The following is a 17,277-nucleotide window of genomic DNA, read 5'->3' on the forward strand; positions in this document are numbered from 1 at the left end:
TTATATGAATTAAAATCCACATGAAAAAAAACATTTTTATTTCAAGTTGTCGCTTATTGGAAGGATGATAAGTTATGGTACAAATAGCAATGCAACCCAAGTAGCTTTCTGAATTTATGTTTCGCTTAGAAAAAGTTGTTCATATACAGTCTTCAAGTTTAAAACTAAATAGTGAGGCGGTGCTCTTTGCAGGTCATGAAAGGATACATGGGGAACCCAGATGCAACAGCACAAACTATTACGAAAGATGGATGGATGCACACCGGTGATATCGGATATGTTGATCATGATGGAATATTGTATATAATTGATCGCATCAAAGAAGTCATCAAGTACAAAAGCTTTCAGGTATAGGTATATTGTGAGAACGGCTGTCTATTTTCTAGTTTCAGTTTTGCCAAAAATGAAAAGGCAATTGGATAAAAGCGCTAATGCTTATGCCAGGACTGAAGTGGTTCTACAGTCTCAAAAAATATGTATGTTTTTATGCAAGATTGTCTTAAATTGTCGTGTTTGAACAAGTTTTGATTTCTATGTTCCGTTTGATTCAGGTGTCACCTGCAGAGCTAGAGAGTGTTATATTGAAACATCCCAAAGTCGAGGATGTAGGAGTTATTGGAATTCCTGATACTTATGCAGGTGAACTTCCAAAAGCATTTGTCGTGAAGAAGGTTGATAATCTAACCAAAGACGACGTGGATTTCTTTGTGAAAGGTAGGAGTCACATAATTTGACATATGGAAACATTACAAAGTTTTCGTAATTATAAAGAAAGTTTCATCATTCAGGCGAACTGGTTGATTACAAACAACTGAGAGGTGGAATTGAGTTTGTTAAGAAGATTCCAAAATCAGCCACAGGGAAGATTCAACGTATTGAATTGAAAAAAATGGCCGGAACTAAATAAAATAAACGTGCAATTGTCAAAGTTGTTACATAATTTTTATTTAATTAAAATAGGATGATGAAAATATAACCTGTTCATAGTTTCCAAAATGATTTAAACTCGTGGCTATGGCATTCGAATTCAATTGATTTTGAAAACGGAGATTCGTTGCGAACACTTGGCCTCAAATAATGATAATATGTTTTCGATATTTTCATCAAATGTTGTTGCAATAAATACATATAAAAAGATGAAGCTGGATTCCATTATTTTAAGCACGTGCGAATTCTTCGTTCCATTTTAAATTATCCGCGGATACAATGCATGACCAACCTCTAACGAAACGGACTTCATTGCCTAAAAACCACTTTTGCCCAAATCACCAAGTGCAAATTTACAACAGATTACGAAGAATCAAATATAATACCCTGAAATGCATTGTTACAGACAGAATCAATAAATCAGCGCCTCAAATATTTTCTATTAGGGAATATGCTTACGCTGGATTATCGTTAGCTTAAAGCAGGGGTCGGGAACCTATGGCTCGCGAGCCATATATGGCTCTTTTGGTGACCGCATATGGCTCCCAGTGAAAATCCAATATTCAAAGGTTAATCTTAGTATTGTTACCAGATTTCAGACTATTTTATGGCCAGGTATGGCAGAAAATTCGCCAACGCGCTCAGCGCATGTCTAAGTTTTGTGAGAGAATTGACAGACAAGCATTGTGACAAAACAGAGGATTCTGGAACTTTGAGACATCACGAAGTGATAGAATCGCGGAGCAAGGAAGTCTTCCGTCCGAAAAAAAAAACAGAAAGAAAGATGATGAGTATCGGGGATTTCAGCTTGAATGGACAGAGAAATTTGCCTTTGTGGAGAGAAAAGATCATTTAGTTTGTCTAATATGCAATGCTCAAATCGCGTCGATGAAACGGTCGAATGTAAAGAGACATTTTCACACATGCCACACATCCTTCGCATCTAAATATCCAGAGGGAGACATCAGGAAGGGGGCATGCTTGGAACTACTACGCCAAGTGAAAGCGAGTCAGCAGCAACTTCGAGCATGGTCTCAGAAAGGTAACTGTAATTCGGCTAGCTTTGCTGCCTCTTTAGCAATAGTGAAGAACGGAAAGCCGTTTACAGATGGCGAGTATGCCAAAATATTTATGCTTGATGTGGCCAATGAACTTTTTGAGGACTTGTCAAAAAAAGATACAATAATAAAAAGAATTAAAGACGTGCCTCTGTCAGCACGTACTGTTCACGATCGCGCTATCATGATGGCAAATGAAGTGGAGGAAATACAATTAAAGGATATAAATAAAGCGGAATTATTTTCTCTTGCTTTTGATGAGTCTACGGACGTAAGCCATTTATCACAGTTCAGTGTAATTGCAAGGTATGTTGTGGGTGACACACTGCGTGAAGAAAATCTTGCTGTTTTGCCACTGAAAGGAACAACACGAGGAGAAGATTTATTTCGGTCTTTCATGGAGTTCGCAACGGAAAAAAGCTGCCGATTGATAATCTTGTTTCAGTGTGCACTGACGGAGCTCCTTGTATGATGGGGAAAAACAAAGGGTTTGTAGCGCTTCTTCCTGAACATGAAAAAAGGCCCATCCTAAGTTCCCCACTGCATTCTACATCAGGAAGCGCTTTGTGCTCAATTGTGTGGCAAGCAGTTTAGCGACGTAATGGATGTGGTCACTTCGGTGGTTAATTTTATTGTTGCCCGAGCTTTAAATGATCGCCAGTTTAAATCACTCATGGCTGAAGTTGGAAACAATTATCCCGGTTTGCTTTTGCACAGCAATGTGCGTTGGTTGTCAAGAGGGAAGGTGCTCAACCGTTTTGCAGAATGCTTAAATAAAAACCGGACTTTTCTTAAGATGAAAAACGTTACGCATCCTGAGTTAACTAACCAATCCTGACTGGCTCCGGAAGTTTTATTATCTCGCGGACATGACTGAACATCTCAATCAGCTCAATGTGAAAATGCAAGGAATTGGAAATACAATCCTATCCCTTCAACAAACTTTGTTTGCATTTGAAAAAAGGCTGGAGGTATTTATTGAGGATCTTGGAACGGGTCGTCTGTTACATTTCGAAAGGGTGAAAAACTTCAAAGATGTAATCACTGCAAATAATCCCACTCATGATTCCAATCTCCAGCAGCTAGTTGGCTTCACATGTATTCTCCTGCAGTCATTCAAAGCGCGATTTGCAGAATCTCGTGCGCGCATTAGTCTTTTTAAGTTCATCACTCATCCATATGAGTGTGCTGTAAATGACGTCGACTTGAGTTACATTCCTGGTGTCTGCATCAAAAATTTTGAGTTAGAAGTTGCTGACCTAATGGTTTCAGACGTATGTGTCAACAAGTTCAAATCACTAAATGAAAATTTGGAAACACTTGAACGACAACAAGCGGAGCTCGCGATCAACCATAAATGAACAGAAATGAAAGAACTTCAACCCGCTGACCAGTTGATTGTCAAAACTTGGAACGCGCTTCCTGCCACTTACCGCACACTGAAAAGAGTGTGTATTGCTGTATTGACCATGTTTGGATCCACATATGCATGTGAGCAGTCGTTCTCACACTTGAAAAACAATAAGACAAACCAGCGATTTCGTTTAACAGATGAAAGCCTCAACGCCTGTATGAAACTTAACCTCACCAATTATCAACCAGACTTCAAGACCCTCAGTGACAACATGCAGCATCAGAAGTCACATTAAATGTATATTGGGACATTGTATGTTTTGACTTTTGAGTACAAATTCGTTTTATGGCTCGCACAGAAATAAAATTGAAAATATATTCGTTTTATGGCTCTCTTGACAATAAAGGTTCCCGACCCCTGGCTTAAAGAAATACCAAACATGTCGGTTACTCAGGCCCACTGATAGGGAGCGATCGAACCATTGGTTATTTATCCTTGGAGTTGTGAGCGCCCGCTTGTATACATTACAGAATACAACTTATGCACATTTAATACAATCCTCGGCGTGGCAAACCAATCGTTACAACGATCCAAAAATTTGTAACGATGTTACCACTTAGACAGCAAATTGGGATGAGATTTATTCTGGTATAATCCGTATATGGATCCAAATACGTATTTTACGGGCCATAAGGCGCATTGGATTATATGTGGCATTGTCAATAAATTGCTTGAATAGGTTTTTTATTCATACATAAGGCGCACCGGACTATAAGAAGCCACAATTTTTTAAGAAGTTGAAGACAGCGTTTTATTTATGAAACAATAGCACCGGTGCTGGTTTCGAGGAAAAAGTATAAGGCACTACCTGATCCATACATTCGGCGCACCGGCTTAGGTGCACGATCAATTTTCGAGAAAAATAAAACTTAAAGTGCGCTTTATGGTCCTCAAAATACGTACATGCCCATCGATAGTTGCATGGTGTGGACAATTTATTATTGAGAAAAATGTTCAGAAAAAAATAGTTTAATGAAATCAAAATTGACGTTAATATTAGAAAATAGATGATGTATGGCTAGTTTCCAACAAAGTGACAGCAGATGCTCGCGGATGTGGCCTTTGCGGAAAACGCGAGTCAACATAGTCGTTTGAACAAGAATCAACACGTTTGGTTCGACTTTTCACATCTTCAGCGTCAACCCCTATGATACGAAATTTCATTTTATTTGCAAAAATCACCAGCAGAAACTTTCAAAAATAAGTTTTCGTTAAGATTATGTCTAATGTGATATATTGGCCCGATTTTGTGATTAAATTTGTTGAGATAGCATGCTGATGATCATTAGAAAGTTGCTTATCCATGTTTGCAGATTTTCGTCGTCACATATGGATATTAAACTATAGTTACTTTGTCGATTTTTTCAAACTTCATTTATTTGTTCCTGGATAATTTGATAGACACAAATGAGATATCTTATTGTATGTGTATATCCTAATCAGGTTATACATATAATTAATCAAATAATACAAGCTATCACTCACTATACAAATTTGCCGGACACAAAACTTTCAGAATTCAAGTTTATTTACTTAAAGCAAACAAAGATGAATGTAGGACACGGCTTGAGCAAACAGGTAACCGGATCACGCGATCTATCATTGACAGAGTTTTTGTTGAAAAAAATTGCTACATCACTGCTGGCATATAAAAAAACGCGATGATGATGCAGATATCGTTAAAATAGTATGGATTTTGAAATCTCGCATTTTCTGTTTATTTCTGTATTAATCAATACCCATGAATTATTGTGCAAGTTTTTGAAGTTTGCATTACAGGCCAGTAGTTTTTTATTCAGTGAAATATTCAATACTGGCGAAGAATTGCTTTAGGATAATGGGACATACAGGAATTGTAGTATTATACTTTCAAGGCTGGATTATGAAAATAATGCGCCCCGATTGTACTAGAATTTAGGATATTTTCCTTTTGAAATTTTCCGTTTGCAAATGTCACTGAACTTGACTGCGTTAATTGTAAAGTTAAAAGTAATAAAGGCTGAAGGAATCTCCAGACTAGGCGAACACCAATTTGACAGGGTTAAAACGAACATTTAAGGGTACTTTTCACTACTTATTTGCCTAATTCGTAATAGAACTGTAAATTAGGTTCATTATGCCGTTCAGAAGTCATTTACCAGATGTACAACTTTCAGAAAAATCATTATCAGAATTTGTTTTTCACCAAATAAAAGATCTTGGAGATAAAATTGCTTTGGTAAGTAAGTCTTATTGAGGAAATATCAAAATTGCAATATAACTTGCCCAACGGAATATAATATAGATATTAACATATATATATATATATATATATATATAGTTAACATATAATATAGATTGTTGTTCAATTTTCAGATGATTTAGTGAATTTAATTAAACGATAATTGGTTTACAATAGTATCACGATGAATATTCTACATCCACTCACAGAGTGATTCATTTAGGTCTATCGAGGCCATGTGGTCGGTAACTCGGCATGCACGGTCAATATTGACTTTTTTTACTTAAGAAGTTGGGGACCTAGGCCTACAATTTTCATTTGGTGTGTGAATTAGGTAACACTTCACGATCGGTAATAAAGGGAAAGCGTTTCAGACGACACCGAAAAAGCAAAATGAGCGCAGGAAGCGCAATAGAGTGTAGAATAGAAAGTATAAATTGCAAAATTCCCAGCCATTCTTAAAGTCTACGTCCATGGCATTCCAGTCATGAAATTTATTCAACATATGTATGGCCGCTCGTGTTATAACATTCAAAAATACTAAATTTGCATCTGATTATGCATGTGAAGCCTCGCAATATGTTAAGCAAGTCAGGAATATATGCACATTTCATACTTGATTTATTATACAATAATTCCACTCAAGTAACAAATATGTTTCCGCAGATTAATGTATTTTCATATTCGGCCACCTAGAAGAAGAGGCAAGCAAACTTTTACCTGATTAGTAATGTGTGATCCGCATTTGTATAATATTATTGAAATAATATAAGCATTTATGTGTATCGTATTGTTATTTACATTATAATATTATTTATTACCGTGTGTCATTTACACAGTGAACTTAGTCGAAAAGAGATCTTTTTGTATGTACTAGAAACTAGACAGACATGCGAGTAGATTGGTGTCATTTATAGCGCTTGATCATGTGAAGCACAACAAACCATTGCGCACCAAGAGTTAACTGCTTAAGTATTCTCGCTATTGTTTAGTAACGCAGAGAATATTATATCACTGAACATAGAATACATTTTATTCAGGTTGACAATTCAATCGGTGGAAAGTCGTTAACATTCAAGCAAGTCTATGACCAATCAAGAAACTGTGCTGGGTATTTACACAAAGCGGGACTTGGCAAAGGTGATGTTGTTGGCCTTTGCTCTCTTTCTTCACTCAAGTTCCCAGTGGCAATGTTGGGTATCCTTGCCTGTGGCGGTGTTGTCACTCCTTGTAACCCTGCGTATAGCGAAGGTAAGTATTTGGTGCTTCAAAATTGACCTGATCCGAGATTTATTTCACATTATTGATTTATGTACAATACAAACCAGTACTTACTGGCATCTCCGCGTAAAAAATAAATATAATATCTTACATTCATATATCATTTTCCTGGATTAGGCTTTGCGAACACATTGCGTATAGCTTTCAAACACGCAAACTATGATTTTGTACTTCGTCCGTTAAGCAATCTGATTTTTGGTGCGCTTCAGCTTTCGTCGAAAATTAAAGAATGAATATCAATTCATATGAATATTATATCATCTACCAAAGAATTATATCTATCCTAACATAACATATGACATGAATTTACTCCCTATGTTCACTTTAGCATTTACACCACAATATATATCTACACTAACTCAAAACAGTGCGACAAGTGTAGCAAAGTGGGACAAATAGGGCATGACATTTTGAAGACACATAGGATACAAACATAATTAATGATTTCCATTGCTCTCACTAGTTTCTACCGCAATATAACTCAGAACAGTGGGACATGTGTAGCAAAGTGGGAAAATTGAGTCATGAAATTAAGACACATCTGTTTGAAACAATCCTTCTCCACATTAGACAAATTAATGATTTTTGATGGCTTTAACAGGACAAATTTCAAAAATAACTTTACCCACAAACCTTCAACTCAGCATGGTTGTATTTGTAGGCCTACAAATGTTTATTATTCTCTGCCAAAAGAAAAAATAAATCAATTTATTCTAAAAACGAAATAAATAAAGCATATTAAACTGCTATTATGAACGTTTCTGTTTGAGAAAATCACCAAAAAAATATATTTACAGGAGAAATATTACAACAATTTCAAATTTCAAAACCAAAGATGGTATTTGTACACGAAGACTGCTTGAATGCAATGAAGGAAGTCCAGAGAAAAACTGATTCTTTAGAGGTAGCATCATTCATCAGATAGAAACGTATCTTTGCTCATTACAACAGGCTCCCTTATTATTTGTAGTAAGCCGCCCCCACTTTTATTCCATGTGACGTCAATTCGCATACGTTATGCAAGAAATACTAGTGCATTATAGCCACACCAATGACATCTTTTTGAAATTTTCAGACGTTTTTATATACAATGTATATATCTGTTTGTATATTTATTTAATTTCTCATAGATGTTTATAATATTTTATATATTATAAATTCTAGAAAATGTTTATCATTGGAGAAAGCAATGAATTCACAACAATGAGCGAGATGATTGGTGACGAATATAGTGAAGGTTTGTTTATATAGAAAACATTTTACTTATAAATTTCATCACTATATTCCAATGTAGTATCACTATCCATTCATATCACTATCCATATGTGATATTTCTTTTTCCCAGATTTCCCAAAGCACATTGCTATCAACGCTGACAAAGATGTAGCTATATTGCCGTATTCTAGCGGAACGACGGGTCTCCCAAAAAGCGTTATGCTAAGTCACAGGAATTTAACATCCTCCTTCTTGATATTTCGGTGAGCTTTTTCTGATAAGCAGGTAGTTCTAGCATGCTGGAAACATAATTGCATGAATCGAATATTAATTTCACTGTAATATTTGTTTAATAAAAAAGGCGTTTTTGCAGAACGATTGAAACCAATGTATAGACTCCGATATAATGTCGAATCTAATATTTCAGTGACAGAGTACAACACGAAACCTCAGATATTTCATACTCGGACCGTCCAATGTATCATGCGGGTGGATTCTGGGAGTTAATTAGATCACTATCTATGGGACAAAAGCTTGTTTTGGAGAAAGAGTTTGATACGAAGACTATGCTACGAGCGATTGAAAAATATAAGGTAATACAGCGATAGAAATATAAGGAAATATATTTGTGTGTGTGTATCTTTAAAAAGGTCTACCCTACAGTCTCTTTCCAAAATTTGTGCCTTGTTGTTGTTAGATAAAAAGTTATGGGTGGGCACTAACATAATGTGATGAACCTAATATAGAAATAAACAAGCTCGTAAACTAGGCTTTTATCAGCTCAAGCGTCAACTAAGAGTCGCAAAGCAGCACAAACCAAAGGACGAACAGTATAAGTCAGCAGGCTCACCAATCACCACATTTTCACCAACTGATAAAAGTATAATATTAACTCAATACTGAAACATTAATCTGAAATGAAGGAATTCAAAAAATTTTCAATGACCAGGCCCAGTCTCCATAACGATCAGACGACTCGACCGACGAATAGGCATCCCTTCCTTCTTCATTGAAGAAGAAGTTCCGTGTGCTACTTCAACTAAGTAAACAGAAGGAATTGTGTCAACGTTCTTCGAATTAGAATTTTCAAAACTGGATGGCGCATCCTGATGAGATGAATCCGATACGGGTTTAGACTTTTCAATTTCCAATTGCTTGCCATCCGATTGTACAGTTTTAGGTCGCGCCAGATCTCTTGTTGAAACGGAGGATTCTCGACCATCAAGATAAAGGATTAACAAGTACTTGATGTTAGCTTCAAGAAGTTCAACTTCTTCACAAATCGGATCACTTTTCGCTCGTACGAACTTGTGTAGAAGTACTTTACCGCCATTTCAAAACCGGTCTGGTATGAAGTTTACAAGCATTAACCGCCTTTTAGAATTGAACAAGCGATTATGTGGCGTAGTAGCAGTGGAGGTGCAGAGAAGTGATCTTGTCGCATGAAGATCGTCTCGTAAAACTTCCTCCCAAGCACTCTAAGGCAGATTTCTTGATAACAGCATTAGTTTGATAGTTTTCCATATGGTCTGGTTCGCTCTTTCGCATTGGGAATTCCTTTTCGGGTGATAAAGTATTGTTCTCTCCCAAGGCCGAGTAGCTTTTAACCAAGTGATGGCCCTCATTAAATATATTGAAATTGGATTTTATATGGGCACATTGTCGACAATTAACACATTTCATCTTTGCGGTATCAACTGAAAAGGGCAAAGAATTATTAGAGCGTATAAAATGAAGTAATCGACGAACCAGGATGACCCAATCGAGCATGAACTTAGTGACAAATGGTGCAACAAGTGTTGCTAGCACAAATGTTTAACAATGCGTCTAATGTCACATTTTCTTCACCCGGGCGATGGACAATTTCTTAGCCAAACACAGAAAGTTCTAGTTTCCACAATTGTAATTTTGATTTTACTTTTATGATTTTTCCAAAAAATGTTGGCCAGAGCTTTTTGATTTGTTATCAATTTAACTTCTTTCCATGCAAAAGATATTCCATTTTTCTTACATCTTCAACAATCACACCAGGATGCCTTAATTCCGATTTACTGAGTGTTCGATGGTTACAGACGACCGGCCATCCTCTTTGACTCAAAATGGCTGCAAGGACAAAGTCGGACCCATTACACTCAATAACAAACGGTTCATCTCATATACTATTCCCAATCACGCTTTTAACAAATCAGCTTTCGACTGATTAAAAGAAGATGATGCTTCGTCTCTGTATGGAAACCGTGTATTAGTTGAATATAGCTTCAATTTTTCGGAAAATTTAGATATCCATTTCGAATAGTTGGCAAATATTCTCATGCAACGTTTCAAAATATTTCCATTTTAAAGTGGTTTAAGATTAATATGAGGCTGCTTATGATCAGTATCTGGTCGAATTTTGCCATGTGATACCAAACTCCCAAGAAGTTGCAGCTCAGTCACTGAAAATACAAATTTATTTATTTAATGTCAAACTTGCCGCTCCGCAGCATTTATAAAGGCTTCCAATCGTTTGTCATGTTCCAGTTGATCATCCCCGTAAATTTTGACGTTATCTAACTAATCAAGGGTGCCTTCAAGATTTTCACGCTGGATGAAGAAGTCCATATATCTCTAAAATACAGCCACTCTGAAGGGAACCCAGCAAAATTGATATAAAGAGTCAGCAGCTTCGAACCCAGTATAAGGTCTGTCAACGTCAGAAATAGGAATTTGGAGATAGGCCAAACGTGAATCATTAGTACTGTAGATCTTTCCTTCAGCAACCTCGTTAAATATATTGTTTATGTGAGGTAAGTGATATGCGACAAAACCAGTGTATCTATTTATTGTTTGTGAATAGTCAATAACAAGATGTTTTTACGTCTTTGGTCCAACGTGACCAATACTTGAGCGCTCCACGGCGACTCTGACCGTTCTATAATGCCTTCCCGCAACAAACGTGCAATTTCATCTTCAATAAACTTTAGATCATCAAGGCTATAATTTCTAGGCCTGACAGCAATGAGCATACAGTTATCGTCAATAAATCGAAAAATACATAAAGGTTCACTTACTTTGACGCTAGCCAAATTGCAGCCCTTTTTACGAACGGACAAGGAGTCGCAGTCTCCGTTGAATTTGAAGACAACTCGATGATTGCTCAGAAAATCTTGGCCCAGTATGATGTCCGCACACTGATTTTTCACAACACCAAACTTTATAGCACGACACACTTTCGTTCCAACCTCCAGAGGTGCATCAACGAACCCAATTGTCTGCGCAACTGCTTCGTTCGAAGCATGTCCAATTACAGTGTTTGAACCATAGAGGATAAGGCCAAGATTTTTAGCCACGGATACCTTCATGCAAATCTGTGAAGCTCCGGAGTCTAGTAGAGCCATCAGAGGATTTTCCGCATTATTAGCTGTAATAGTCGATCGTGATAATGGAATAGAAACAACGTTCATAATTAAAGTAAGGTACACATAATATATAAACTACACTCACTGCAGTATCGTTTTTCGTGTTTATAAGAATACTGAATACGGCGCACAAATCCTAGCATTCCATTTTTTTTTTTCATTTTTATCGTAATCAAATGCAGACTTGTGAGGCACGTCAATAAGTTACAGCCGACATGAAGGGATTTCAATTAGCATCGACTTGATGTGTTTACATTTTGATTGATTACATTTTGATTGAAAATAATATAAAAATTATTATCGTATACGGTAATTTAATTTAGTCGAGATAGTTCGTGCGGCCTCGGCAATAAATCTTAAAGGAAATTTTGTCGTAATTAATTGTTTTCATCCTCATTTTCGATAGTGACCGAACATGACAGAAATTTATTCATTTATTGCAATCTAGAGCGTATATAGTAGTTCCTAATTAAATAATATTTAGTTTCAATCACGGATTTTATCGTTATCGTTCGTATCGTTATCGAGTCGTTGATGACAATATCGTTCAGTTTAATTTAAGGGTATTAATTTATAATCAAAAATAAAATCATAACAGCCGACATGAAATATTTAAATCAGCGCCGACTCGAAAAATAAAACACGATTTTCAGTATTAATTCCCCATTATTGGCTGATGGAAATTTGGGAATCGGGTTCACTCATTTGATTATGACGATGGTCGCGCAATAACATTTGCGTTTTGCTGAACCAACGAATGGTCCAGTGTGAACCAACGATTGGTTCAGTGATCAAAATAAAAATGAAACCTGTGGTAGTTGCCCTGAAGATCACCCAGCAACTAGGTGCCACCGCATTGGCCAGTTTGTTTCCCGCGGGTACGTGCAATTTGCCTCACTAAGTTTCAGTTGCTAACAAAATTCAGTGATGAGACGATTATAGCGTAACAGTGGAAACAAAATAAAACGATGAAAAAAAATAAAACTAGAATAGCAAAATAATAAAAAGGAAAGCAAAAATATAAAAGAATAAATTATAATTTTCATGTGAGGGTGCTTATTTTCGTACATTACGTTCTCTTTCAACTGTCAACTTTTAACGCTTTCTCTCACCTCCCCCGACCGCTGTTTTCTCATTCACCGCGGTCTTCGCTTAGCCTAGACGGCCAACGACAAAGGTAAACAAAAATACCGTTCGTGGTTTTTAATTCGTTATTTCTCTGATCTTTCTTCTTTCCCTGTGTACCCTGTCTTATTTATTATGCAGTAATCGAATAATGACATGTATTTGCTACGGGTTTTAATCATTATTTTAATTTATGCGGATATTATGTCCTAGTTTTGAGAGAGCTTGGAACGGATTAGGGCATTTACAAGTAAAATTTGTCCCCACATACGGAATATCTACTTATGAAGAGGCTTCCGGAACGAATTAATTTCGTAGGTAGAGTTTCTACTGTATTTGTTTTTAGGAGTACGACAGTGGTTTAATTGACTCTATTCAGCCCACGTCGTCTACTACAGTACGAGTCCTTGAAATTAAATTAAGTACATTATATACTCATCAACCTATTGAAATTGTTCTAATATCATTTTGTGGTTTTAGATCACCGGTCTTATGACGGTACCATCAATCCTAATCCAACTAGTTAACGATGACACCATCGCAAATTACGATGTAACCAGTCTTAAACTAGTAGCATGCGGAGGGGCAGCACTTTCTCAGGACATATTAAAGAAAATAGCACAAAAGTTCGATGTCATCATAAGACCAGGTAAATGTTAGATAATACAGAAAGTGTATTTTCAAACTAATTATACTCACAAAGTTTCGGATATACACTACGGTGTTATACTAATATAATAGAGATTAAAAAAGGTTGGTCTGTGCAAGAGCCAAATGGCCACCATCGTCCTACACTAATTTGGTGTAATACATATATGCGTACAAGCTGCCACCCAGACGTTTGAACCTATTTGAAGAAAAGTGCCACATCTAGGTAGCAACTACAACAAAATGAAATTCGAATTAATCCTAAAAAATGATTATTAAACGAGATAACAGAAAACAGGATTACTCACTTGTATTTATCAAGCGTATGGAATGACAGAATGTCCTTGTATCGCCTTCCATTTCGGAGAAGATAGTTTATTTGACGGCGTTAGAAACATTTGCCCAAATACGAAGGTCAAGGTGAGTAGGATCAAGTATATTTCACAATCATTCATAATATGATAGGTGGTTAATGGTGATAATAAACTTAACTGTGAAGTTATAGAGCAGTGGTTCTCAACCGGGGCCTGTGGCCCCCTAAGAGGGCCACGTAGTAGTTCGAAAGGGGCCACGACACAAGACTAATAATCGATCATAAAGCGACTTTGTTTGCATATTTTTATTTCAAAATGAAATTCTCCGTTCAGGACTTCGCCGCAGTTTCCTTACCTGAACAGGTTATTTGCCTGCAGACGGACTATTCACTAGACTGCGAGTAACCTTCAGTATCGTATTATGGACGCAAAAACCCATATATATGTACATTCCTAATGCCCAAAATACGACAGTTACGTTGGTTTTAGCTTTACCAAAGTAAATCGAGATGACAGAGAATGTGCTCAATGATTGCATTGCTCGTATGTAATGAGCAATTATTACGTCCATATAAACTCCAAATCCATAGTGACAAAAATCATCCCCCGGTGAGAGACGCTGACATCGGTTTCCGGGCTGCCAAGCGAGGTAGATTTGACAAGAAAGCAACATTGGCCAAGATCGGGGTTCTGTCGGAAGAAACAAAATCTAGAAAACCGTCTTGATGTTGACAGTGACATTCGTCAGAATATATCAAAAACGGTGCCTAATATAAGAAACCTCGTCTGACAGTCTCAAGCGCGAGGTTCCCTTTGATTGTATATTAAAACGCTTTGACTTTTTTATCCGTGATTTGTTTTTGCATTCCATAAAAGGTCGTAAAAACATATTTCAATCCAACATGTCTAGTTTTTTGGAATGGCAAACAGGGGGGCCACGAGTGCAAAAAGCCGCCAGAAAGGGGCACGGGTCATAAAAGGTTGAGAACTACTGTCTTAGAGCAATAGATGAACAAGAACTTGTAATTAGATACCATTAATAACTCATTCTGGCTCTTTTTTTTCAATATATTCGAGAATTGCTCTCTTGTTTATAAATTTTCAGTTTTTCATGTGAATCGACTTTTTTTGTTTTTAATTATAGTAATTGAATCGTAATTTACTGGATCAACAGCCGCAATGCAATACAATGCGTATTCTTGTGCAACATAACATCACCATTATATTAAACTTTGAAGGGAAAATTAATCCTTCACAAAAATCATTATAAAGATAAGATTGCCCTGTTCAGATATATATATATGTGTAACTGCGTAAAATCAGTTCAATTCTTTGTTATAACATTCAAATTTTTGCATTACAGATAATTGACCTGCTAACGGGAAAGGAACTTTCTGAAAATGAGACTGGAGAAATTCTTGCACAAGGACCCCAGGTATAGAGTAATAGGTTTGTTTGTTACTTGTTTCGAGTACAGAAGCAAAGATGTAGAACTTTTATTGTGAATAGCCAGCCAGTTTTATAAAAATCACTTGGCATAGAAGTTTTTTAATATCAAAATCATCATTCAAAATGGTTGAAAGAGGCTTGCCCATTACAGCTTATAAAATTCCGTATAGTCATATTTGTAATGTATCTAGTTTGATTGTAATTTAGAATAAAATTTTACTACGAATTAATGCTGATACTTGTTATTGCTGAGAATAACCCTGAATTGTACCAGGAAAGCTTTTCCTTTTATGCTGAAAACATTATTTGAAGATAAATGCCATCAAGTTAAGATAGCATCTAATTTTCCAACATTACAATTAAATTTATATGAATTCAAAACCACATAAAAAAAAAACATTTTTATTCCAAGATGTCGCTTATTGGGTGTGCCTTAGACCTGTTTTTTATAAATCCATAACCTACTTTCATGGAAGGATGATAAATTATGGTACAAATAGCAATGCAGCCCAAGTAGCTTTCGAAATTTATGTTTCGCTTAGAAAAAGCTGTTCATATACAGTCTTCATGTATAAAACTAAATAATGGAGAGTGCTGCTTTCTGCAGGTCATGAAAGGATACATGGGAAACCCAGATGCAACAGCACGAACTATTACGAAAGATGGATGGATGCACACCGGTGATATCGGATATGTTGATCATGGTGGAATATTGTATATAATTGATCGCATCAAGGAAGTCATCAAGTACAAAAGCTTTCAGGTGTAATCATATTGTGAGAACGGCAGTCTATTTTCTAGTTACAGTTTTGCCAAAAATGAAAAGACAATTTGATAATAGCACTAATCCTTATGCCAGGACTGTTGTGATCATTTTTATGGAGGAAATTTTCCAACGTTCAATAGGTTCAAATAAGTATTTACCGCTTTCCACTGCGTGAGATTTTGCGGTTCTACAGTCTCAAAAAATATGTATGTCGGTATGCAAGATTGTCTTAATTTGTCGTGTTTTGATTTTCAATGGTGAACGATTTTTGATTTATATGTAACGTTTGATTCAGGTGTCACCTGCAGAGCTAGAGAGTGTCATATTGAAACATCCCAAAGTCGAAGATGTAGGAGTTATTGGAATCTCTGATACTTATGCAGGTGAACTCCCAAAAGCCTTTGTCGTGAAAAAGGTTGATAATCTAACCAAAGACGACGTGGATGCTTTTGTGAAAGGTAGGAGTCACATAATTTGACATATGGAAACATTACAAAGTTTTCGTAATTATAAAGAACGTTTCATCATTCAGGCGAACTGGCTGATTACAAACAACTGAGAGGTGGAATTGAGTTTATTAAGAAGATTCCAAAATCAGCCACAGGGAAGATTCAACGTATAGAATTGAAAAAAATGGCCGGAACTAAATAAAATAAACGTGCAATTGTCAAAGTTGTTAGATAATTTTGTTTCAATGAAAATAGCATGATGAAAATATAACCTGTTCATAGTTTCCAAAATGATTTTTAAAACTCATGGCCTGGCTATGGCATTCGTATTCAATTGAATTTGAAAACGGAGATTCGTTGCGAACACTTGGCCTCAAATGATGATAATATGTTTTCGATATTTTCATCAAATGACGTTGTAATAAATACATATAAAAAGATGAAGCTGGATTTCATTATTTCAGACACGTGCGAATTCTTCGTTCTATTTTAAATTATCTGCGGATACAATTTATGACCAACCTCTACCGAAATGGACTTCATCGTCTAAAAACCACTTTTGCCCAAATTATCAAGTGCAAATTTACAACAGATTAGGAAAAATCGAATAAAATGCCCTGAAATGCATTGCTACAGACAGAAGCAGTAAAACAGCGCCCCAAATATCTGCTATTAGGGAATAAGCTAACGCGCCTTAGAGAAATACCAAATATGTCGATTACTCAGGCCGAGTGATAGGGAGCGCCCGCTTGTATACATAACACTGATTACAGGATACACCTTGTGCACATTTAATACAATCCTCGGCATGGCAAACCAATAATTAGAGCGATCCAAAACTTTGTAACGATGTTACCACTTAGACGGCAGATTGGGATGAGATTTATTCTGGTATAATCCGTATATGGATCCAAATACGTATTTTATGGGCCATAAGGCGCATTGGATTATATGTGGCATTGTCAATAAATTGCTTGAATAGGGTTTTTATTCATACATAAGGCGCACCGGA

General features: G+C 36.3%; 3 protein-coding genes across 3 annotated transcripts; all 3 read left to right on the forward strand.

The window, feature by feature from the left end:
- Window positions 1-178: 178 nt before the first annotated feature.
- On the forward strand, window positions 179-1,066 carry LOC120346490 (uncharacterized). The gene is made up of 3 exons (XM_039416256.2): window positions 179-348; window positions 552-714; window positions 789-1,066. Exons 1-3 carry the CDS (start codon window positions 196-198, stop codon window positions 905-907), a joined length of 435 nt encoding a protein of 144 aa, XP_039272190.2. The 5' UTR covers window positions 179-195; the 3' UTR covers window positions 908-1,066.
- A 749-nt stretch (window positions 1,067-1,815) lies between these two features.
- Window positions 1,816-2,457, forward strand: LOC144425691 (SCAN domain-containing protein 3-like). The gene has a single exon (XM_078115204.1). The coding sequence runs from the start codon at window positions 1,816-1,818 to the stop codon at window positions 2,455-2,457; it is 642 nt and encodes a 213-aa protein (XP_077971330.1).
- Window positions 2,458-5,427: 2,970 nt separating this feature from the next.
- LOC120346126 (uncharacterized) lies at window positions 5,428-16,709 on the forward strand. The gene is made up of 12 exons (XM_078115498.1): window positions 5,428-5,617; window positions 6,661-6,871; window positions 7,699-7,805; window positions 8,066-8,138; window positions 8,247-8,379; window positions 8,544-8,709; window positions 13,120-13,288; window positions 13,610-13,707; window positions 14,965-15,036; window positions 15,658-15,813; window positions 16,112-16,274; window positions 16,349-16,709. The coding sequence occupies exons 1-12, from the start codon at window positions 5,516-5,518 to the stop codon at window positions 16,465-16,467; spliced, it is 1,569 nt and encodes a 522-aa protein (XP_077971624.1). The 5' UTR covers window positions 5,428-5,515; the 3' UTR covers window positions 16,468-16,709.
- The last annotated feature ends 568 nt before the right edge of the window (window positions 16,710-17,277 follow it).

Source organism: Styela clava, chromosome 8 (genome assembly GCF_964204865.1).
Source record: "Styela clava chromosome 8, kaStyClav1.hap1.2, whole genome shotgun sequence".
NCBI lineage: Eukaryota > Metazoa > Chordata > Ascidiacea > Stolidobranchia > Styelidae > Styela > Styela clava.

Coding starts and splice junctions, on each gene's coding strand:
- LOC120346126 (XM_078115498.1), top strand. CDS start 5,516: ATGCCGTTCAGAAGTCATTTACCAGATGTACAACTTTCAGAAAAATCA. Junction 6,872..7,698: donor TAACCCTGCGTATAGCGAAG/GTAAGTATTTGG, acceptor ATATATTTACAG/GAGAAATATTACAACAATTT. Junction 13,708..14,964: donor GCCCAAATACGAAGGTCAAG/GTGAGTAGGATC, acceptor TTTGCATTACAG/ATAATTGACCTGCTAACGGG.
- LOC144425691 (XM_078115204.1), top strand. CDS start 1,816: ATGAAACGGTCGAATGTAAAGAGACATTTTCACACATGCCACACATCC.
- LOC120346490 (XM_039416256.2), top strand. CDS start 196: ATGAAAGGATACATGGGGAACCCAGATGCAACAGCACAAACTATTACG. Junction 349..551: donor TCAAGTACAAAAGCTTTCAG/GTATAGGTATAT, acceptor CGTTTGATTCAG/GTGTCACCTGCAGAGCTAGA. Junction 715..788: donor CGTGGATTTCTTTGTGAAAG/GTAGGAGTCACA, acceptor TTCATCATTCAG/GCGAACTGGTTGATTACAAA.